Source organism: Tetrao urogallus (genome assembly GCF_951394365.1).
Source record: "Tetrao urogallus genome assembly, chromosome: 2".
NCBI classification, from domain to species: domain Eukaryota; kingdom Metazoa; phylum Chordata; class Aves; order Galliformes; family Phasianidae; genus Tetrao; species Tetrao urogallus.
The window spans coordinates 29,595,403-29,619,240 of record NC_136814.1 but is presented as its reverse complement, the minus strand read 5'-3'; the positions used below and the strand labels follow the sequence as shown (position 1 = coordinate 29,619,240).

Genomic DNA, 23,838 nt, shown 5'->3' with positions numbered 1-23,838 from the left:
AAGCGCGGGTGTTGGGCTGCTGTGTGCGGCTGTGGAAATCAGCCTGATAGAGGGGGTGGTTAGAAGCAGCGCCCTGGGGCATCTCTGCTGCTGCGGCGTTCCTCTGTAGGTAATGGTTGCTCGTTTCTCGTGTGTTTGGATTAAACGGGTCTTTGATACGGTAGTAATGCTAATTGTAGTATATTTAATTTATTTATGTGCTGGCATCTGGGTTGTCCTCATTGACTAGCGTTTAAGTAGCTCATAGAAAGGATGTCAAGCTATGGTTGTTAGTAATAAATGAGCTTCTGTATAGATTTTGTTTGTTTACTTAAACTAGCTGTTAGGTAGGTTCACAAAACCTGGTGTTTTACCTGAAGACAGGTCAGGTTGTGAAGTATAACACAGAATAATGCATGAAGCGGTCTGTGCTGCCATGCTACCAGTATGAGTTGTGTGCCTTACGCTTTAGCATCAAGAAGAATGTTAATTTGTGTGGTGTTAACTAAGTGTAATCTTCTTTCAGAAAAAATGAAGAGAAGAACTGAGCCTGAATTTAGCAGTCCCCAAAAGAAGCAGAAGAAGAAGGCAGAAGACTTGGGTTTAACCCTCAGTTCTACTTCAGATGATGAAGCTCAGCTTAGTAACCATACTACTCAAGGTACAGATGGAGGTTCTAAGTGTTGCTGTGGGGAATCTAACTAACAAGTAGGAATTGCAGGGCTGTGAGGATGATCAGAGGGCTGGAGCACCTCTCCTGTGAAGAAAGGCTGAGGGAGGCGGGCTTGTTTAGCTTAGAGGAAAGAGGGCTCTGGGAAGACCTCATTGCAGCTTCCCCGTGCTTACAGGGAGCTTATAAAGGAGGGAGACTTCTTACGTGGACTGGTAGTGGTAGGACAAGAAAGAATGACTTTAAACCTTGAAAAGATTGTTGATATTTTTCACTCAGAGGATGGTGAGGCACTGGCACAGGCTGCCCAGAGAAGCTTTGGATGCCCTATGTCTTTAGGCATTCAAGGCCTCAGAGCAGTCTGATCCTGGTGGTTGGCAACCCTGTCCACAGCAGGGGTTTGGAACTGGATGGCCTTTAAGGTCCCTTCCAAACCAAACCGTGGTTGGCATCTCCGGTTGATGGACAGAACTTCAAGACTACACTTTGTCTTTAGTAGAAAAGCTATGTCTTTTTTTTTAATTCACAAATCTGTTTGGTGGCAATTCTTTTTTTTTTTTTTTTTTTTTAAGCTTTTAAAAGTAAGACTCTCACAAACACTTTGGTCTGGGTATTTCATGATTGCAGACATAGGAAATAGACAAGTCCATGGCCAAAAACTGTAGAATTCTGTTCATATGTAGACAGCATTAGTCTCTTCAGTCTCAGGAGATATTTTTGTTGTGGAAGCTTTCAGTAGTGAGGAGTTGTGTGTTGTGCAGTAACAATAATACTAATGGTAATGTCTAATATCTTGTGTTGTTTTTTTTTTTAAACGAACATGAGACATTAGATGTTATCATGTTCTTCTGCATTACAATGCTATCTCTTTTATTGGATCCGTGTGAATGTTGTTTTTTTTCTTGTTTTGTAAGTTGTGAAAGTTCACGTTTATTTCACTTCAGAAAGAATAACTGTTTCAGAGTTACCTAAACAAATTGCCTAGTGTTTTGTTTCCTTCTTTCCCTCTTCCCCAAGCTGGAGAGTGCTTTCTTACTTCTAGTATACCAGAGATGAGAAGAGCGATTGCCCTATGCAATTGCTGTCCCTATTATGAGGTGCTTTAATCTCTTCCAGGATGGTACTTTATGTTACTTCACACTCTTTGTACTTCTCAGTCTTGGTATTTCCTATGGTAGTCAAGTGTTAGTAAGGAAAGGGTGTCAACATAGAAAGAAGTGAAAGTAGAGGGGGAAGAATGCATGAAAGGTGAATGATTGGTTTGAGAGTAGTGGCAGTGATTGGGTATGGTGTGTGTACATGTCCTTGCAAATGTTAAAAGCAGGAAGAGTTGCAAAGAAACTTTTTTAAGATTATGTAGTCCGAATTGTCTTTGAGAACCCATTGTGAACCCTGGAAAATAAAACGCAGCTCAAAAGCACGTAGCAAAGATTGTTGAAGCTGAGGACTGGAGAAGCAGAAAGCAGTAACTGGCCCTAAGTAAAACGTTTTTGATCCTGTTAATCTCTGAGACCTTTGTGAAGGAGAAATGTAAGTTGTGTGACAGGTGCTTGAAAAGTAAGATGGGAATATACCATTGCAAACATGCTATGTCACAGCCTTCTTTGTTTTGAGCTGAAAGTCTCAAATATTAATGCTATAAGCTCCAGCATGATAGCTGTCTTAAAGGCTGATAATTAAACAGCAGAGATTGTACACATTGAAACAATTACAACTACAGCCACATATTTCACTGTTGAGTCTTTCACTTTCTTGACTAATGACCTTTAGTAATTTACCTTGGTGATGACAATTCTTTACTAATTCTGCGGTTGTTTCTTGCTATTTCACTGGTGTTCAGTTATCCATAACAGGGAAATAGAGTTGTTTTTTTTTTTTTTTTTTTAAATTAGAAAAAAATTAAGAAAAGTTCAATCTCTTCTAGGTTGTCATTTTTTTTTTTTTAATACCTGTGTGCAGCTATCTAATTCCTTCTGAAGTGATAAACAAGGAAAGATAATCTCTGCTGACAACAATTATCTTGAGGTAGCTTTTATGGTTCAACACCTAGTTGTGCAGAGAAGCATGGAATGAATTCTAGTAGTCATTGAACAAGGGATGCTCAAGAGGCAGAGGTCTAATGAAGAGTGTGGCTATGCTCGTTGTGGATTGCTGCTTCAGTAATCTTTATGGCCTGCCCCACAGTACAGACTTTAGTAGGACTGCTGTGGTGCTAGATAAATTTCTGGAAGGAAATTTGTGCCATTGCTTCATCCTCATTGCGATCACAGCACAGGAAAAGGGAAAGTACTCAGTGGGTTGCAGGGCCTCCCTCCCTACTCACCTGGTGCGTCCTATCGTGTAGTTCTTGATGGCATTACTGAGAAGCCTTTGGTGGTGGTTTTTTTGTTTTGTTGTAGTGTGTGTTCACTTCTTTCATTTTTCTTGTTTTCAGAGTCTTCCAGTAGCAGCAGTGGGTCTGAGAGTGAGAGTGATGAAAAAAGACTTGCCTTCAACAATGAGTTCAAACAAGACTCTCTGGTGGAGGGTACTTCGTCCCGCTACTCAATGTATAACAGTGTCTCCCAAAAGCTCATGGTAGGTCCAAACAGTTTTGAACCAAAGTATTAATACCTCATGAGTGCAAACTGAAAAGACCAATCTTTTCTGAGATTCTGATTCTGGTCCTTCTTGTAGCAGTGTTCTCTGCTTCTTTAATCCATCTAGTAAGCAGTTCAGGGAGGTAGAGACAGCTTTGTTAGGGGAATTTGTTTAAAAAAAAAAAAAAAAAAAAAAAAAAAAAAAAAAAAAAAAGAAAAGGAAAAGTTGATTCATGTTCCAGGTACTCGAACAGGGCAATGAGTGTGAAGAAAGATCTTTGAATAAGACAGTTTGCTGAGTGGGAAAAGAGTCCTATCTTGTGTTATTCTGCAATTATTTTTAAGTTAACAAACATCTGTCACAAAGACCTTAAGAAATTCTCGTGTTGATATTAATTCATTTCAGTCTCGGAAGCTGACAGGCATACCCTTGTAGAATTATTACCTAACTGTTTTCCCCTATATTCAGCACTAGTGAGGCCGCACCTCGAGTACTGTGTCCAGTTTTGGGCCCCTCACTGCAAGAAAGATATTGAGGCCCTGGAACGTGTTCAAAGGAGGGCAACAAAGCTGGTGAGGGGTCTGGAACACAGGCCATATGAGGAGAGGCTGAAGGAGCGGGGAATGTTCAGCCTGGAGAAGAGGAGGCTCAGGGGAGACCTCATTGCTCTCTATAACTTCCTGAAGGGAGGTTGTAGTGAGCTGGGGGTCGGCCTCTTCTCTCGTGTCATTAGTGATAGGACCAGAGGGAATGGCTTCAAGCTACGCCAGGGGAGATTCAGGCTGGACATGAGGAAGTATTACTTTTCAGAAAGGGTGGTCGGGCACTGGAATGGACTGCCCAGGGAGGTGGTGGAGTCACCGAGCCTGGGGGTGTTCAAGGAAAGGCTGGATGTTGTGTTGAGGGACATGGTTTAGTGGGAGCTATTGGGAATAGGTGAACGGTTGGACTGGATGATCTCTTAGGTCTTTTCCAACCTTGGTGATTCTATGATTCTATGTTTAGGTGTTTATTTCAAGTAGAGCTGCCCCAGTTTATATAGGGCCAGAAGTTTCTTGGAAATGCATGGAGTTGTGCACGATAGTAACTAACAGCCAGACTTCAGGGATGATCACCAGCTCCCTAATTACAGAGTGATAGTGCAGGGGAGAGAATTTTTTAGAAAGTTCTAAGGAAATCACGGACTGTTGCTTATGTCAGTCTCACATTTGACAACTTTTTTTTGACTACAGAGGCAATGGTAAGCCCTAGAGAAGTGAAGCTTCTCTGTGTCTTTGCTGTTACATGTTTCCTTATGCAAACTCCAACACTGCCATTGGGAATACCCCATTACCCTGAAAGAATTTCTTTTCCTGATGAGAGAAATAAAAATTATATTCCTGGGGCAATGGGATGGTGAGGCACAGTTGTGTACTACTCAAAATGTGAGAGGAAGTCCAGGACACAAAGGAGGACTGAATTGGGGTCTCTCTCTGTTCTGTGCTGCTTTCTCAGGGGCGGCAGTCAGCTCCACAGTGGTATGCCAGCACGTACTGCCCTTTGCCAAGTGAGAAGATCAGTCTGCTGCTAGAAACTGGGAAGTGTTAGTTCTTAATAGAAGTGGGAACAGGGAGGTACTGCCTTTCCAGGAAACAAATTGCTGCTAGCAGCTGTGTCATATATCTGTATGAAGCAGGAAATTTCAAATCTTGCTGAATTCAAAACTCAGTGGGATCCAGAGGCTGAGGGCTGCTGATGTGCTCCTCTGTGAATAAATCCTGTTGCTGGTCATTGATCATTCAGAATCTGTCCATTTGTGTTTTTGTAGCTGGGTTGCAGTTTGCTGATTCTAACATAGACTGTCTTTCTCTGAATTCAGAAGGCTTTCCTTTTTAAGGTTTCCTAAATTTGAATACAAAGATTGAATGTCTGATTAGATGAGTTGGTAGGTAAAAGGAAAATCGTTCTTTACTCTGTTCAAAATTCTGTCTTCAGAATTGCATTCCTTCTCTGACTATTAGGTGCATTTTAACTGATTCTTGTAATTTATGTGGCAACATGTTCACAACAAGTAATACCACAATATGAATTTGTTCTTGTGCCAGCATCTTGGTTTATAAACCCACTGAACACAGTGATGAATGTCTCTGTCTGTTGGAGCACGCTGTTCCTTCCCTCATTTTATTTCCAAACGTCGTTCTTTACATCTTGCTTTTTCTGTTGTTTGTTTTTGGTGGCCGTGGCTCCAAGCCACTCCAGTATGTGGCTCTTTTTTTGGGCTAGTCTTTCATCCCACATGCAGTATGTAGTCTTAAATCTACTCGCCTCATTGTGCTCCCTTTTCTATCTTTGTAGGCCAAGATGGGCTTCCGGGAAGGAGAAGGTTTGGGAAAATATGGCCAAGGTAGGAAGGATATTGTTGAAGCCTCCAATCAGAAGGGAAGGAGAGGCTTTGGGCTTACCCTCAAAGGGTTTGATGGGGAGCTGAATATTGATTGGCAGGATGAGCCAGAGGTAAGTATTCACTGTTTTGAGTACCTTTCCATTGCTGTGTTCAGGATTTGCCCGCTGGGAATGTTTTTCTAGTGCTGACATACTACTTCTGTCAAGTGGCTCAGCTGAATAGAGCCACACTCTATTTTGTTCAGGTATAGTGTGTTTTATGGCACCAAGTCAGTTTCAGATGGATTGTTGCTGTGATCTGTATGATTTGTTCCTGATTTGTAGCAGTGAACATGATGGAAAACTCACCAAGCTGTTTTGTTTTATTTTGTATGTCATCATTTTTCATACTCAAATAGGTGATGTTTTTTAAGTATCTTATTCTGTTTCTGTATAATAATCCTCCAAAAAAAAAAAATGCTGAGATGACCTATTCCTGTATCTTGGCGAGCTCCACAACAGGGAAGAAAATTGAAATAGGTGCTGTCTGGAAAGCAGAGCCTCGTTCTGCTGCTATTCAATGTGACATAGTTGCTATATGTTTGTATTCAAAGAACAAACAAAAATAAGAGCACAGCACAGAATCCTAGGACTCTGGTCAGCTGGAGGGCAAGCCAAAAGGCCCAACTGTTGTGAGTCAAGGGCAGCAGTGCTGTCAAGTTATTTATACTGCACTTGATTGTACTTTCCTCTCTTTCTTTGAGTTGTTTTTCAGTAATTAGTAATAATATTAGAGATTGATCCTTTAGAATAAGAAATGAGAAATGTGTTCTGTAGGCTCATTGCTTTGAGGGTCATTTTTCACCACGCTTCTGCATCCTACAACAATTAGATGTTATTTACCATTTGCCTTTGTGGGTGATGATGTTGTAACTAACATAAGAAGATAAGCAGATGTTAATGGCCTGCTCTTCTGCATTGCTATGAACTCTGCTGCCAAAACAATTCCTTCCCTAGGTTATTCAAACTATTTAAGCCTTGAATTGAAGTCATGGAACTGGGGGAGACTTTGAGAGAGAATTGGAAAAACAGATGTGTGAAGGACTGTGAGAATATTATGTCAAATGTCTCTGCAGTGTCTCTAAGATGTACCTTGAGAGTGCTAGGCTATAGCTTTATTGATAAATATCAGATGAGAGGAAAATGGTGTGTGGTCATTTTTTAGTTTCTTTTGTTTTGCATTTATCCAAAGAAATGAAGCATGTTTTAGGCAAGAGGAAAAAAAACCTAGAAAGTTGGTCCACAAGTCATGGCTTCACCCCTTATGGTAGGATTGGGGAGCAATTGGTTGTTACATTTTGCTAGCAAAAAATTTCCTTGACTCTTCCTATGTCTTGTGTTTGCAGCCTAGTGCCTATGAGGAGGTGGATTGGTGCCTTGAGTGTACCACAGAAATCCCTGATGCCCAGGAGCTGAAGGAGTGGATGACTGTGGGCAAGGTAGTTTTTTTAGATTCTAGTACTCAGGTTAAGAAGACACAGGAATGAATACTCTGCCTGAGCCAATGCCTTGTCAAAGAGTCCTCAGATAATCTGGGGTGGAGGGAAACTGGAAGCTGCTACTGTAACTTCCTACTTGAAGCAGATCCTGGTAGATCGGGTTGCTTAGAGCCTGTTTGGTTGAGTTCTGAATATCTCCAAGAATGGAAGTCTTACAGCCTGTTTGGGCATCTACTACACAGTTGGGTCTGATAACCCAATTGGCAAAGTTATTCATTAATCAGCATTTTTTGTGTTGAAGCCTGCCTCCATTGTTTCTCATCCTAGCACTGTGCATCTCTGGGAAGAGCCTAGGTCAGTTTTCTCTTTCCTAACTTGAGGTAGTTGTCGACAGGAATAGAATCTCCCTTTTTTTATCTATCCTGAACAAACTGTTCCCTCAGTCTCTTACGCACTAGGTACTACTGCACCCTTGTCAACTTGATGGCCCGTTTGCTGGGCTTACTACAGTATGTCAGTGTCTGTCTTGTACTGAGGAGTGCTAGACTGGATGCAATATTTCAAGTGTGGTTGTGAGATGCCAAATAGGAGAGAATAGTGCCTCAGCCTGCTGGTTATGCTCTTGCTAATAACACTTAGTATGTGGTTGGCAGGCTTCATCCATCACACGTTCATGTTGCATTCTGAAATGACTCGTAGCATATTTGTTAATTGTTACGTGTTCTCATCCTGCTCCAGAGGAAGATGGTGATTGAAGATGAAACGGAGTTCTGCAATGAAGAGCTTTTACTTAATGTCCTGCGGTGCAAGGTGAGTCCCCTTTCTTGGAGAGGAATTGAAGTTTTGTGAAATAAATAATTGAATTTACTTAGGTTATCAGCAAGAGCTCTATACATCCTCTCTCACATCTGTGCCAGTGGTGTGACCTGGAGTTTTGGATGCCACTGTCTATTCAGATGCATCTTTTACACCTCAGCCTTCAAAGAGATGAATGAAAACACTGGTGTCCATTTCTTAGTCAGTTCAACTGAAAGACTGTAGGCTTGAATGAGCTAAGAAACTAAACTTCCTTTCTTTTCTTGCGTGTTCCATTTTTCCTTTTAGATTTGATCATGCCCTTATGAATTTCAGAGTGTGTGTATGTATGAGTAAGAGAAATACCTTCACCTGTGACTACTTTTAAGATGGCTACCGTATTGCTAGGCTTGGGAGCTGTCTGTACAGAGCTCTTCAGTGTCATTAAATTTGAGTAAGAATTGGGTAAGGTGTCCCTGTTCATTGTAAGGGGAGTTGGACTGGATGGCCCTCAGAGGTCCCTTACAACTCTAAGGATTCGATGATTCTGTATCAGTATGTGGCAGGAAAACATTCTATATTGGTGAATCGGTAGCATAGAATGCTAAGCATCCTATTTACCCTCATGCTTCTCTCTCCTTATGTTTAATATCTGTCCTCTAAACCTTTGCCAAATTCAGGTTAATTTGGTTTCTGTTTGCACAGAGTGTATTTGATGAGCTGGATGGAGAAGAAATGCGCAGAGCCCGAACAAGATCTAACCCCTATGAGATGATCCGTGGAGTCTTTTTTCTGAACAGGTCTGTAGCACTTGTGGTTACGTAGGTCTTCTTCCCATTATGTCCACTTTCAGTTGTGGGAGTCAAAGTTGAAACTCATAGGTCCCTATTTATGTGTTCACAGAGCTGCGATGAAGATGGCAAATATGGACCATGTCTTTGACTACATGTTTACAAATCCTAAGGACTTCCAGGGGGTGAGGACCTCTTTTTAATTTTCAAAGCAGTGCTTTCTTAGAGTGGAGAAACTGGGGAGAAAGGAGAATCCTTAGAGCACTAGCTGGAAAAACAAGTTTTTGAAAGACATTTTCTGGCTGAGCAGTGCAGCTGATAGGTTTGACTGATGGAAGCTGTTACTGGGCGAGTAGAATTTCTTCAGTTTCCTTTTGTAGAGGCCCTTGATAAAGGAGCGAGATGCAGAGCTGCTCTACTTTGCTGATGTGTGTGCTGGGCCTGGGGGCTTCTCTGAGTACGTCTTATGGAGGAGGAAGTGGCATGCAAAAGGATTTGGCATGACCTTGAAAGGACCAAACGATTTTAAACTTGAGGACTTCTATTCTGCTTCCAGTGAGCTCTTTGAACCTTACTATGGTACGTAATGCATGCATAAGTGTTGTCTGATGTTTTTGCTTGTGCTCTGGCTTCTGCATCAGGAGTATTGATACCAGCCTGGGGATTTGAAAGAAGCTTGTTTCTGGAGAATCATTTTGCAAGGTAGGAAGGGGCTGTCCTTTGAGAAGGGAGTTGAGATTGGTGAACTTGCCCATCAAGTCATGTTTCTGTGCTTCTTTCCATTCTGCCAAGAAAACGTGTCCTGATGTAGTAGTTTGTACTTGAGCTCATCTGAAAGCTGCAGAGGACATGCTTATTTGACAATAGTTTTTCTCACTTATGCAGTTCTGAAATGTGAAGAGTGAAATGACTTGCCCAAAGACTATTAGCAAAGCCAGAGGTAGAAGCCTTACTTGCCTGACTGGCAGTATGCTTCTGTATCAGACCTCTGTAAATCTACTTTGATAATTTATTGTGGACACTCAGTAATGTTAAATAAAGCAAATTAAAGCTAGAAGCTGTATCTGAATCACTGTGACTAAATGACCTGTGTAATCTAAAGTGGTTTAAGATGTTACTGTGTCTTTGAGATAGACTGTGTACACAGACAATTACTGCATCTTACCTTGTGTGTGGTAGCCTGTTACACTGTATGATACATGTGTGCCCCCTTTCTGCATAGCCTGTTGGAGTAGGAAGGGAAATACAAGGATTTGATAGTCTTGCTGCTTATTTCAGACTATGTGAAGGAAACTCAAATGTGTTTGTTCTACAGAGGAAAGGGTAAAAGCCAATTTGCCACTCGTGACTTCTAAGCATGAACTCTTAGAGTATAATTAGTGCTTCAAGATTAGATCAGTTAAAGGAAAGGTTCATGGTAAGGGTAGCAAGGCAGCAAAATGCATTGTTCTAGTGGTTGCACTGTTTGTATCTTCATAACTCACTGCAGACTGGTGCTTTTATGAGGGAAGGAAGATACATGGAGAAATGAGTAGCCCCATGACTTTGATGCATTTTCTTGATTCCTTTTCTGTCTGCTATGCTGCAAAGTCTAGTGAGGTGTGTACAAACTCTCTTCCGAGTGATGGGAAGAAAGTAGGCTGCCGTGATATTTGTGTTGTAAAGAATGGTAACAAATTCTAGTGTCGCTTTGCTTAGTGACAGCATGATTGATGAGGAATTTAGTCATCAAAGCACAGTCGTGCATCCTGATCTTTCTTTCTGCTCTTGCAGTTCTTCAATTAATAGAAACTATAGCTGTAGAAGATTTTAGAGACTAATACCAACTAGAAGTTCAGGCTTCTTCAAAGTGAAAATTGGTAACCTCTAGAATATGCCTTAGCTTAGCATTCTACGATGCCAGGCTAGGGGACAGTGTATCCTTTTTTTTTTTTTTTTTTTTTTTTTTTTTTTTTTTTTTAAAAAAAAAAACATATGGAAAAACTTTGCATTCATATAAATATAACATTATATATATAAGCTATATTTCTATTTTCCTACTTCCTTTACAAACTTGTTTATATATGAATGTTATTTTTGAGGCTGCTTTTTAAAATTCTAGGTTAGATTGTGTTTGGACGTAGATAATTAGGTTTCTTTGGATTGATGCTAATTCTTAGTTGAAGGTTACCAGTGCACCATGTGAATAATTTTGCCTTGCTTGTAAAAAAAAAAACAACAAAACAACATGTTAGTACCAGGTGAGCTGTTCAGTGAAATTGTCTCCTAGGTTTTTATTAGATTCAGCTATTTGCCATTTCTCCTTGGTTGAGGATTTTATGTTGTAATGCAGTTCTTTACCCAGAGGAGGGCAGTGAGGGATTTGTCATTTGCTGCAGCTAACATACAAGTTGTCTTTTGAGCTTGGTTATTAGGCTTTGTTTAGCCTTGACCACAACATTTGAGTAATTTTCCTAGTCTAACGAGCATCTTTAGTGGTGAACCAGGGAATGCATGTATTTATGCTTACTCACCTATCAAGGTCTTTGTAGCTTCTGACTAAGTACTGATTGAATACAGCAGATCACCTCTTCTAGTCTGCTTTGCAAACATGTTAGTAATTGTCTCCTCTTTCCCCACAGGAGAAGGAGGGATTGATGGGGATGGAGATATCACTCGCCCTGAGAACATTACTGCTTTCCGGAACTTTGTTTTGGACAATACAGATCACAAAGGAGTGCATTTCTTAATGGCTGATGGGGTTGGTCCCTTCCCTTTTCTTTCTGCACTCATGACCAAAACTAGTACTTCAGATTGTGTGCGTTAAGATACTTGACATGTGTTTGTAGTATCAATGTGGTATTAAGGCTTGCCATTAAAATTCCTGGTGGCAGTGTTCTGTGTTGTAAAGAAATCATTGTGATTTCACGAGTCAGCTGTACAGAATTGTTTGCTTGAGCGAAAGAAATGCTAATTATATGCTGTATTCTTTGTAGGGCTTCTCTGTGGAGGGTCAGGAGAACTTGCAAGAAATCCTAAGCAAACAGCTAATGCTTTGTCAATTTCTTATGGCACTGTCCATTGTCCGGACAGGTATGTTTTATCCATCAATCTTATTCCTCCTTCTTTAAGGTGTGGGTGGTATTGCAAAAGGGTGCTGTAGACTTTTATTAACATACCATAACATCTGCTGTGCTGTGAGGCTAGGTTGCACAGGATTGAATGTATATGCATTCATTCTGAGGTAGTTGTCATAAAGCTAAATGAACTAGGGCAGAAAAATAAGGCTGTCCATTTTGCTTTTTCTTTACAAGCAGAAGGTAAAAGCTCTGAACTAATGCATTTTAACAATAGTTTATGTAGCTGTCTTGGGCTAAGGTCACTAGTGTAATTGCTGGACAGTATATTTGAGTTTTATGCTATCAGCTGGGCCAGCTGCTTTATGAATATTCTGGCAGGCTGGTTGGAGCAGAGCAGTAGCAATTCAGTTCATTTTCCCTTTAGTTTGTGGCTTTTCTCCTTTAAATCTGCCATCTCTGTGATCAACACCAGCTGATGCCTCATGTTGTCTTAAGGTATACTCCATCGTTGCCAGGTGATGGATTTTATGGTTGTATGATGATTCCTCTTTTCTGCAGAGTTTAGTTAGCATTTGGCACTGACATATGCAGGAGCAGAAGATAAAAAATAATTATCATATTATCATTTGTCCTGTGCCTTGTGTTCAGATATACCTGAGCCAAGGATCTGCTTAGTAGTATTTGCTTGAGCATAATATGGTGAAAGGAGCAACCTTTTCGAAGTCTTTATTCTCTGTGTAGATACAACTTTGTAAGATTGGCTGCTTTTTGCTTAGGGTAGTGGGGAAACTTGTTTGAGGGCTAAGGGTGGCACAAACGTTTTTCTTTCTATTCTATTTTGGTGGTATCTGTTAGTTTCTTCCTCCGGTGTGAGGCTTCTTGGTCTGCATGTCGGAGCTCTTTGTCTGCAAAGGCTTTTATATAGCATGCTGCAATACCATAGGGTACAGTTTGGGCCTGGGAAAGGGTGGTGTAGAATGGGTGGAAAGTTTGTTCTCGAGGCAGAATGCATGTTGATTTGAGCATGGTCAGAGAACTGCTTGTCCCTTTGTTGAAGAGATACGGGATGGATGGTTCATGGAGCCCCACTAACCTGCTTCATCAAAGTGTTTTAGTTGCTGTTTTATTGTACAAAACCACCTATCTTTTTTTTTTTTTTTTTTTCCTGTGGAGGATAAGGTTATGGAGATGCCTGATATGTCATTGTATCTTTATAGTCTGCTGATGTTGGTGTGCTTCTTCTCTCTGCTCCAGGAGGACATTTTGTCTGCAAAACCTTTGATCTGTTTACTCCATTCAGCGTGGGGCTTGTTTATCTGCTCTATTGCTGCTTTGAGCGTGTGTGCATCTTTAAACCTGTGACAAGCCGCCCTGCTAACTCAGAGAGGTGAGATTCTTGAGCATGAGGGACTGCTAAACAAGGTTTGATCTCTAATTACAATGACAGATGGTTTTGGTTAAATGGAAACTCTGTGACTTCACCCAGTTGTCAACTGTCTTGTAGGAGGAAATATTTTAGATGGCTAGCAAATTCTGATTTCTGACAAGGTAAAGAAAGTATTTGCCAAAGTCTGCTTGCTTTTCCCTGCCTGTACTGAGATTCATCTGTAGAGAAAACAGCGGAACTAAGTATGTAATAAAGTCTGTTCTGCGTGAAGCAATTAGGCTTCCATCGAAGCCAGAAATTGTTATGTGTATTTTTATACCTGTCAAGTTTAGTACAATTAGTTTACTATTTTAGGGAGTTCTGTGATGTTTTCTTAGTAGGGTTGAATTTCTCTATCTTTTCAGAGAGTAGAAAGTGATACGTAATGATGTGATTGGTTAGACTTCACCTTCTTGGGGATACTTGGGTGGGCAGAATTCCTGGGATTTGGAATACTGTCTTCACAGCTAGAGCATGGCAGGAAAATTGACTGTGTCAAAAAAACCTGAACCTAAATTGTCTCTGGCATTCTGTGCAGGTACGTGGTATGCAAAGGATTAAAGCTGGGGACTGATGACGTGCGAGAATATCTCTTCATGGTGAACATCAGACTCAACCAGTTGCGCAACTCCGATGTGGATGTGAATCTAGTCGTGCCATTGAATGTGATCAAAGATGACCAGGATTTCTACGATTATATTGTCCAGTCCAATGAAAAGTGAGTGCCTGTGAGCAGCGAGGGCTGCTTGCTGTAGGCAGATCAGCCAAAATGGCTGGCTTTCAGTTGCAGCTGCTTGCACTCATGGAGGTGCTTGTTGATGCTGCTGACGCTGCTCTGCTTTTGCTGCCTGAGGGGCTTAGCAGAGCAAAGGGATGCTGCACAGAAAAATACTTTATGCTGTCAGTGAATGTTTGGTCTCTGAATGCTGTCCTCCTATATAGAGCAGAAAGGGGGCTACTGCCTGCTTTTTTTTTCCAGTGGCCACCAGATCATTTGGATTTATGTTGATGATGATCAGTCACTCCTTTGAGGGTCAGGCTGGTTTCCTTCAGTTGTTCCATCGATCTTCCACGTAGAATAATGTTGATGGCAGTAATCAGCTTGTTGTCTTACTGAAACTTTCCTCTCTTTCAGCCACTGCAAAATTCAGATAAAGGCACTAGCTAAAATTCGTGCTTTTGTTCAAGATACGTGAGTATATTCCTCTGGCTTTTGGTGGATATTGAATTAACCTACCGTAAACAAATTGTTTTGCCCTTCTTCAATGTGTTTTTAATTTGAGCTGGTACACTGCTTGGCCTTTAGAGCCAGGAAAATTAATAATGCTTTTAGGTAGCTCTGTTTGTGTCTCTGCCTGAGCTCCTTGGGAAAAAGTGTGGGTAGCTGGAGTCCTGAAAGTTGATTTGTTATCACCCTTGCTGAGACGGCTTCCATGTGTTGCATGTTTTCTGAGTACCTTAAATGGTTCTGCTTCTTAGAAGGACTGTGAGCTTAAAATGTGAGCAACACCATCCTGGCTGGTATGTTCAGTTCTGCACCTCACATCGTTGTGGTCCATAGCTCTTAATTTTTCAAGGATGATTCAGTATACTTAAGTGGCATACCTAGAACTACCTACAGCACGTGACAAAAATGTCTTTCATATAAAACTAAAGCTATTGCAATGTATAGCTGTTTCCCTGTCGTGGCTTTTAAGTTTGGGTGTCGTTCAGAGAAAATACATAATAGAAAGCCTGAAAGCCAGATATTGTCATAAGAGTTAATCCTAACATTAGCACTGTTTTTTGTCTTCATTGCTCTTCGTAAGTAGGGCTAGTAGGTTCCAGCTCTCAGAGATACTCATAAATTCATACTAACACTTCACTTCTTCAAAGTGTTGATGCCTAATGATGCTTTCTGATAGAGGCTGAGTATCAGAGATATATACTGAAGCAAAACTAAACAAGGGTGTTGGGAATGTGTGGAGAGGGAAGCAGGATCCTCAATTTGAGAATAACCTTGTGAGGAGCACTGCTTGTTTGTCATTCCCAAGCCAGACACTGAAAAATGCAAGTTTGATAGGGTTGGGATATGCTAATGCTGCAAGAACAAGGAAAGAGACTTTGCTGTTTTAATAGTCTGCTGCTTTTCTCTTGAGGACACTGATGGAGCCACGACAGGCTGAAATCCGAAAGGAGTGTCTCCAACTATGGGGGGTAAGTAAGCTGCAAAGCAGAGAGATAATGAAGGCTTCCTTGCTGTGATGAAGTAAGAATGGAGCTGCTGTGCAGATGAAACTTTCTAGCTAGAGGATTAATACATTGTCCTTCAGGAAAGTCAAAGATTATTTGAAGCTATTCACGTAAACAAAGAGGATGGTGCTTGTGAATTCAGTGTATGACTTAACTGAGTGGGCTTCTAATTGCTTTGCTTTGCTGCAATTGAGAAGATTTTATATAATACTGAATGAACTTAGCACTTAGTGGTTTCCAGGTGGTAGAGCTATCTGAAGAGTCTCTTTCCTGAGCCTTTGACTGCAGTCATATCATACATATGGTAGTGTTTCACTGAAATGTGGATGGAATCAAAGATTTAGCCTGAAACTTTTGGAAGCTGCCCGTTGTTTCTTATGAAATGTGGCATGCCTGCATTAAATTTGAGAAAAATGTGAGACTTTGGTTTGCTAGGTAACTTCTCCAGTAACTGGAGTCCCAAGACCAGTAGTTTTAGGGAGCAGGATGGTCTGTCACACATTGAAACCAGAACGGTTTGTGTGAATGTGCAAATGAATAACCTTTATTATCAATTGTTTGAACTTGTTTTTCCAGATTCCTGATCAGGCTCGTGTTGCTCCCTCATCTTCAGATCCGAAGTCCAAGTTTTTTGAACTGATTCAGGTGGGACCTTACCTGGAAGTTTCTTCTGAATTCTGTCATGCAAATAGATCCTTTTCCAGCAGTAATTAAATGATGAAGAACTTAGTCCTGGATTAGCTGGATTATTGTTTTGTGCAAAAATTGCACTCACCTACTTGTTAATGTATTTTGTCTAATTATATGTTGCTCTTTAGGGCACAGACATTGATACCTTCAGTTACAAACCCACTCCTCTGAATTCCAGTACGCTGGAGAAAATCCGCCAAGTGTTCGATTACCGGTGTATGGTGTCTGGAAGTGAGCAGAAGTTCCTCCTGGGGCTGGGGGTAAGGCCTGAGAACAGTCAGACTTTACGTGTAGGAGTTCTGCTGGTTCATTTTAATGGTACTGTTTTGCCTTGCAGATTCATCCCATTCTTTCCTGACCTCAAAGGTCAGGAAGAATCCTCACTGACAGCGCTGAACAGCGCTAGTTATTGTATGGGTTTTTTTTCCTCCTGACTTCAGTGCTGTTCGCAGTAATTAACCCCGTTTTTGTAATTCCAGCCTACACAGAGTCCTGTACTCTTGCTAGTGTCTCTAATTATCTTCGCTGTCCTTTTAAAGATGTTCTATTTTTCGTTCATTGTGTAGATATGAAAAGACACTGACAGATTAGAATCAATGTTTTTGTTCATTTGCTGTAGAGATTGGTTCTTCCTTAAAATTTTCCACAAAGAAATTGCTTGTGACAGCCTAGGATGAAAAGATTCTCTGAGGGGTGCTCTGGAGTTAGTCAGAGGTCTCTCTTCCACACATCCCTTCGTGAAGCCTTGGGTAAATCTGACTGCCTTCTGTACACAGAAATCACAGATCTACACCTGGGATGGTCGCCAGTCAGACCGCTGGACGAAACTGGATTTGAAAACTGAGCTGCCACGAGATACCCTTCTGTCTGTGGAGATTGTCCATGAGCTGAAAGGAGAGGTAGGAAGCTATTCTCTGTTACAGAGTGACTACAAATATAATGTGCAATTTCACTTATTCTCTTCAAGATACTGCAAAATAAATGTTCCATGTGTGACAGGTGAGAGTCTTTTGCATTTGTTATTTAGAGAAATGATTTTGGATTAAGTTCCTTCTGACCAGTGTCAGAGAGATGAGCTTTTAACACTGTTTTGAAATTCCTTTGTACCTGACATGCTGTTGGCCTACATGCAGCAGATGACAATGTTGCCACTAAGTCTTAAAGTGATCTTTGTCTGTTTGGGTACATAACTGCACAGTAGAGAGAGCAGGCCTTGGAAGAACATCCTTGAGGTATATTCACAATGCAAACTGTTGCTACCTGGAAGTTTATTTCTCTTCTGGCATTTCAAATGAAGATGCTGGTACACTGGGCTTTATGCTGTGCTCCCTGATGAGGCAGTATTGTGCCAGAGAGGTAAGGATGATAGCTGTGGTCCTGCTCTCTCTGTCTTTCCCTTCATTGAGACAATTGTGTAGTTGACACACACTGGTTCTTGGAGGATGGCAAGTTAATGTACAGTGGGTTGCAGGGAATTTGGTTGCTTCTAGTATCTGGGAAGTTACTCTCTTGCTAGAAAATAATGATATACTGGCAAAAAAAAAAAAAAAAAAACCAACCAAAAACAACAAATGGGCTATAAACCAAAACTGAAATAGCAACAGACTACAATCTGAGTGGTAAGTCTATTCCTTTCTGCAGGGGAAAGCCCAACGAAAAATCAGTGCTATCCACATACTTGATGTCTTGGTACTCAATGGCAATGATGTCCGAAACCAGCATTTCAACCAGAGGTATGTAATCTCTGGAGAAGCTTCTTTCTCCTACACGAGTAGGAGTGACTGAGAAACGTTGTTCACATTAATGGAAGAGAACTGAGCACAGGTAGGTGAGAGCATTTGGTTGAACCACTTCTGTAAAGATGCACTGTGAACGAACCATCTCAGAAGTGAAGTAGGTAGAGCTTTTTTTTGTGTGTGTGTATACTGTCCCTATGTATTGAGATCAGGTCTAGTTCCTTTCTTAGTCTGGGGTGATGCACAATATGGATAAACAGAACATCTTGGGAGCATGTATAACACAGCTGATAGGTGGCTTAGAGAGAAGGAAAGAACTCCCCTGTTTCCTTCATTAGCATTATGATGTCTCCAGTTATCTTATTTTCCTGCTTGTGTGTCAATGAGTTCAACAGCACACGGGCTTGTAGAGGAGGCAATGAAGACCCATTCCTAATGGATAGCAGCCAGTATCACTGGGCACTGAACTGAGAGAGTGAGGTGAAAAAAAAAACAAAACCCTGTTGCTCAGTACCTATTTGGCTTAGGGGTGGGGATGGTGTGCAAGTATTGAAGTGTCTAATCAAACTGTTATCTTCTGTGTGTGCCAAAGATGTAGCTAGATTGTAGGATTCTCTTTCTGTTTTTGGTCAGGATTCAGCTGGCAGAGAAGTTTGTCAAAGCGGTTTCCAAACCTAGCCGACCAGATATGAATCCGATCCGGTGAGTGCTTCTCTTTTTCAGCCTTGCACGTTTTGGTTTCACTGTGGTGGAGGGTGAAGATCAGGAGCTGAAGGAATTAAATTTCAAACTGAAATGCATAGTTCTGTTACATCCACTGGAAAAAGGCTGGAAGATCTTTAAATATCTGAAACAAAGTTGATAGTGGAGAAGTTGTACCTTCCTTTCACTTAGCAGGTGTTTGTGCTTTCATCATAGATGGGCTGGTTGGTGCAGATCTCAGGTGTGTGTTTTAAGTAGATCTAGTGCTCAGTTAGTGTTATCCTTGCAAAGTCTTCTACATCCTTGTCTGCTCATAGTGTAAGAGAGGCTGTGAGTGTACAGATGTCACATTTTCTCAAGCCAGTAAAAATAAGGCATTAGGCTGAGGAGAAAGGTTGACCTTAGTCATGCTTGACCACCTTGTGCTATACAAAATGAACTGCTCAGCTGCTCCCTATGGCTAAGATAGGAAAAGATGACTTTAAAAAAATAAAATAAAATAAAATGTATATTTTTACAACACATTTCTGTCTTGCTTCTGCTTTCCCCCCAGAGTGAAGGAAGTGTACAGACTGGAGGAGATGGAGAAGATTTTTGTGAGGTAAGTGACCAGCAAAAATGAAGCACTTCAGGGCCTATGGACATCATCATAGGTGAGAGATGTGCTTGAGGAGTCCTGGAGAAAGAGCTTGTACAGCTCTTGTAGCTAATACCTACTGTTTTTGGTTCAGACAATCTTCCTGCTCAGTTGTAATACCATAGACGTAGCCAATGTGTTTTGCAGTAGTAGAAGTAGCAACTGCACTTCAGTACTTGTGCAGAAGTGGCTTGAAAGTTTGAGTTCAAACCTGAAATGGGAATCCCATTTGGATTAAGTGTGGTAGATTATCACAGATCCCACATAGCAGTGCTAGATTTGCTACCTGCCATGTCCATACAGCTCAGGCTGTTTTCCCTAGACGCATAGGGGAGGCAGGAGACTGAATGCTCCAGGGATGTGATGATTGATCCTGGTGTATTTTCACTGTGGAAAGTGTGTGCAGATGGCATGTTGTGTGCAAGATGATTGTAAAGGAAGAAACAGGAGACGCTGCGTTTGGCATCACTCTGTTATTGTCTTCTCTCAACATTCAGGTTAGAGATGAAAGTCATCAAGGGCTCAGGGGGAATACCCCGGCTATCCTACACAGGCAGAGATGACCGGCACTTCGTACCCACAGGACTCTACATTGTACGGACTGTGAATGGTAGGAAGAGAGAGTCTCTTGCTCTTATCTTGCTTTTTTCTGTATCTTCAACTAAAAAAAATAATTGAAGAAGGTTACTCCTTCTATAACTTATTAAAAATTTAATGGTGGTATTCCAGTGGCTAGAGATTAATCGTTTGTAGTGAACATAGCTTGGATTGGGACATGGTTCAGGGTATTTTTATGATAGCTTTTTCTGTGTCAGTTGGATTAGCTATTGTGTGGGTAGTTCAATTTATTTACATGACTCACTTTTTTTTTTTTTTTTTTTTAATATCATAGTTCTTCCCTAAGAATATATGAAAATGTCCTATTTGGAATGTCAGTTTTTAAATGCAGAGAGAACAGAGTTTTCTCAGTAAATGCAAATAGTTTGGGAAGTGGGCGATTTTGAGGGAGGAAAGGGAAAAGAAGTAAGAGGAGAATCACCATCATTATAGATTCCTTGTTCCTGCTTGCACTATATGTGCATTTATAACCGTGCCCTTTTCCCCATTCCATCTTCTGTCTGATCCGTGACACTTTTCTGCCAGATCCCTGGACTATGGCATACAGCAAAAACTTCAAGAGGAAATTCTTCTTCAACAAGATGACCAACGAATCAACATTTGACCTCCCATCTGAATCCATTGCACCCTTTCAGTGAGTACAAGCTCTGGCAATTGCCAGAGCTGAGACTAAGGAACGAGAGCTGGGTTTGCACTGCAAGCACAGCTTGGTCACAAGCATAGCATGCTGCATAGACCAACCTCAGAGTTGCACAAAGCTGCTGATCTGGATCTGTGGAATTTTGCTACGAGTAACACATCTTCTCACAACTTCTTCCCTCTGTCTGCAGCAGAACGCAAGTGATTGAATCTCTTGGCACCCTAGGAAATGGAGGCTGAGTCCAGTAACTGTAATCTGTTACATCTCTGTATGTGATGATAATTGGTTGGAAGTTGTAAATTGAAAAGTCAGCCTCAGTTGATTTAGCCCAAACTCTGGTATAAGTTGTAGGTAACTGGGTTGTTTAATGAGGGAGTGAGGGAGAAAAGCAGTGTCTCCTTGGGCACTGGGCAGTCAGCACTGTGGCTGCTGAATGCCACTGGTATCAGATTGAGTACTATGCCAAGACAGTCTCTTGAGTACAGCAAATTTTGAGTCTGTCTAGCATGTCAGGGCTGATGGTTGGAGATGTTCTGCATTCTTTGCCTTCAGTTGGTCTCAGGAGATGCCTCCCACTACTAAGGACTTTGCCTCTGAAAATAGGGTTCTTAAGTTTCCCTTAACCAGCTAAATAGAAGAAGGGGCTTAAAACTGTAAAAGCAGAGGCAGGGGGTGCTTTTTCCTTTCATGCCTCGAGGTGGAGTTAGTTTGGCCTGTGCACTCAGAAGTAGGCTAGTATTAACCTGTAGGAATGGCTGAGGACTTGCAGTGCCTGTGTAGGAAGAGTTGTGCTGTATTGTGGTTAGTGAATACTAATGTGTCTGTAATTAGCCACTGACATGTGCTCTTGTCACTGTGCTAGTATCGCTTTGTTAGAACAGTAGCACTAAATAAGCTATGAATATTTTGTCAGTAATTGTACAGAACTCAAGGCTGCTGTGTCAGCAGTAATTAGCAGCTCTGCTTTCATTATGGCTGGGACTGTGTCAGTGCAGTGAGGGAGGGCTGTGCTTGATGGGTGAAGTGAGAGATGGCGTTGTAGGATCAGAACTCTCTGCTGCTGATGGAGCTTGGTTATTTCACACAGGAGGAGGAATGATCCTAGCTGTTTTTGTACAGGACAAAGAGCTGTTCATTTGCAAAGATCCGTAGGACAGCTATTACTGATTCTAGTACGTTTATGGTGAGTGATTAGATTGCTGCTGCTGGCAGACTTTCTAAATTCTTCATTAAGGCCTTTCTATTGCCTGCATTGACATTTTCTGAAAAACTTGTGGGGGGAAGGTATGTTTTTCCTAATGATCTGTCTCCTTCCAGCAAATACTGAACCGAATTTTGAGCGAAGCTAGAAATTAATAAGTTTGTTTCCATGGAAATCTCTTAGGCTTGGAAATTTCTGTACCTTATGGGCCATGGAGTTTGCAGGGTGAATGAATGAGAGCATTGTCTTTTTCTAAGGCACTCTTTAGATCTACAGTACCTTTGTGTGACTCCCAATGCAAGAGAAGCTCTCTGTATTCCACTTTCTGGCTGTGATGAGTGTTCTTCCACTCTCTTGCCATATTAATCTCACTTTCCTCTCTGTCCACAGTGTATGTCATTACAGCCGTCTCTTCTGGGAGTGGGGAGATGGTGTCAAAGTGCATGACTCTCAGAAAAGGCAAGATCCAGAGAAGCTATCAAAGGAGAATGTCTTGTCTTTCATCCAAGCACACTACCCCTAGCCCCAGCTCTCTTGAAGGGTGCTGGGAAGAGGCTGAGCCCAGCTCGGATTCTTCAGGGACTGACAAGACTGGGAGACTCCACAACTGTCCTAGCCTTTTCCAGAGCTGATTCCCTGGATGTGGTCTAACCTGGAAATGACGTGCAGAAGACATAGGACAAGACTCTGAACTTGGCAGTGTATATAAGAGTATGACCCAGGTAGTGCCTGCTGCTGGAGTACTTCTGGTGGCTCCTGGAGTGAAGGCCTAATGCCCTTTTGTCCTGACCTACTGCATGCATGAGGCCAAGAGGCTAGCAGCTTTCTTTGCTCCTGTTAAAATATTCAGCAAGGTTTGTGGAGCTCTGTGCGTCAGGACTCTCCAGGCTTGTGCTTCCCTGGCAGTGGGAAGGAGCAGACGAAAGTGGCAGTGCTGGGCAACAGCACGTCGATGCAACCCTGCGTCGTACCTGGCAGCTGTATGTTCCCTTGGCTTGTTAAAGGCCTTCACTGCCTAGTGGAGGCTATTAATTCACTGGGGAATGCTAGCATTGGGGTGCAAACATGAACTTTTTTTGGTGTTTCCAACACATCAGCTTTCCAGGCACTTGGCTTGCCAATGGCAATTCCGATGTGATGGTATCCTGTTGGACAGAAGCCAGCACAGGTGATGAGTAGACTTCCTGGCACAAATTTGATGTTTCAGTGCCAGGATTTTCACAGATGTCCACAAGCTGCTGTTTCAAGGATTCTTCCTTTGCAGATCAGTGACTGATCCTGAACCAGCAGCCTGCAGTTAATTCATGCAAGTGTTTATGCCTCATGGTAATTCTGAGACCAAGGTGCTTTGGTTCTTAGTACTTCATGCTGTTACCCAAATCTTCAGGAAGGAACGTGGATGTGGGAGGGAAGACATAGGAAGTTGGGGATGCTAGAAGTGTTCAGAGGAAATCATGGGTACGTTTGATTTTTTTTGTTAAAAGACCCAGGGCTTCAGTGAAGAGAGATCTTGACTTTGACCATGTTGGTTAATTAGAAGAAATCCTCTCCCCTGACTGTGCCCACTGGAAAGGTTATCAGACTTTCCTTTTTAAATGTCAGAGTGAGCTTTGACACTCTCCATGTCTCATCTGGCCCTGGAGCTACACCTGGGGTGAAGAGGGTGAAGACAGTGCTGTGACACTCAGCATGAAACTTATTTCAACAGACTTCTCAGCATTATTTTGCGCTGAGCTGAAAAATATTCTTCCGTTGCATGACGTACCTTCAGTTCTGGCTTCCATGGGGCTTTTGGCCAGGTCTTCCACTTAAATCAGAAGCTAACACAAGTTGACTGCTTTCAGCCAAGCAGCAAAGTTGCCTTTTTTGTTTGTTTCTTTTTAAACATAGATTGACAATAGGGAGGAAACTGATTTTGGGGTAGTCTGAACTGTGCCTTAAAGAAAGCTATAGGTCTCCTTGGAACTATAGCAGTTCCTTAGATTCTTATTTTTCTCCCCAAATCTGTATGTAATATTTTAACGAGCTTTATGTAGTAAGACATGGAAATTTTCACTCACGGTTCTATAGATAGGATGGGTGCCCTGCACCACTCCCAAAGAGGCCATAACAAGGTGCACATTGTAGAAGTCCTGCTTTCAGCCACCCTCTAAGGTCCAGCATCCTGCATGAGTTTTGTCCTCAGCATCAGCATGTAGAGAATGTCATCCTGCTAGGTGGCT

At 41.7% G+C, this 23,838-nt stretch overlaps 1 protein-coding gene across 1 annotated transcript; it reads left to right on the top strand.

The window, feature by feature from the left end:
- Window positions 1-510: 510 nt before the first annotated feature.
- CMTR1 (cap methyltransferase 1) lies at window positions 511-22,139 on the top strand (the record flags this gene model as incomplete). The annotated part of the gene is made up of 23 exons (XM_079532701.1): window positions 511-640; window positions 3,084-3,226; window positions 5,564-5,722; window positions 6,997-7,089; window positions 7,828-7,899; window positions 8,590-8,684; window positions 8,788-8,860; window positions 9,056-9,254; window positions 11,297-11,415; window positions 11,651-11,747; window positions 12,989-13,121; window positions 13,699-13,878; window positions 14,296-14,352; window positions 15,299-15,356; window positions 15,969-16,037; window positions 16,211-16,342; window positions 16,859-16,981; window positions 17,724-17,815; window positions 18,452-18,520; window positions 19,074-19,121; window positions 19,655-19,767; window positions 20,301-20,409; window positions 22,007-22,139. The coding sequence occupies 23 exons, from the start codon at window positions 511-513 to the stop codon at window positions 22,137-22,139; spliced, it is 2,496 nt and encodes an 831-aa protein (XP_079388827.1).
- Window positions 22,140-23,838: the final 1,699 nt, after the last annotated feature.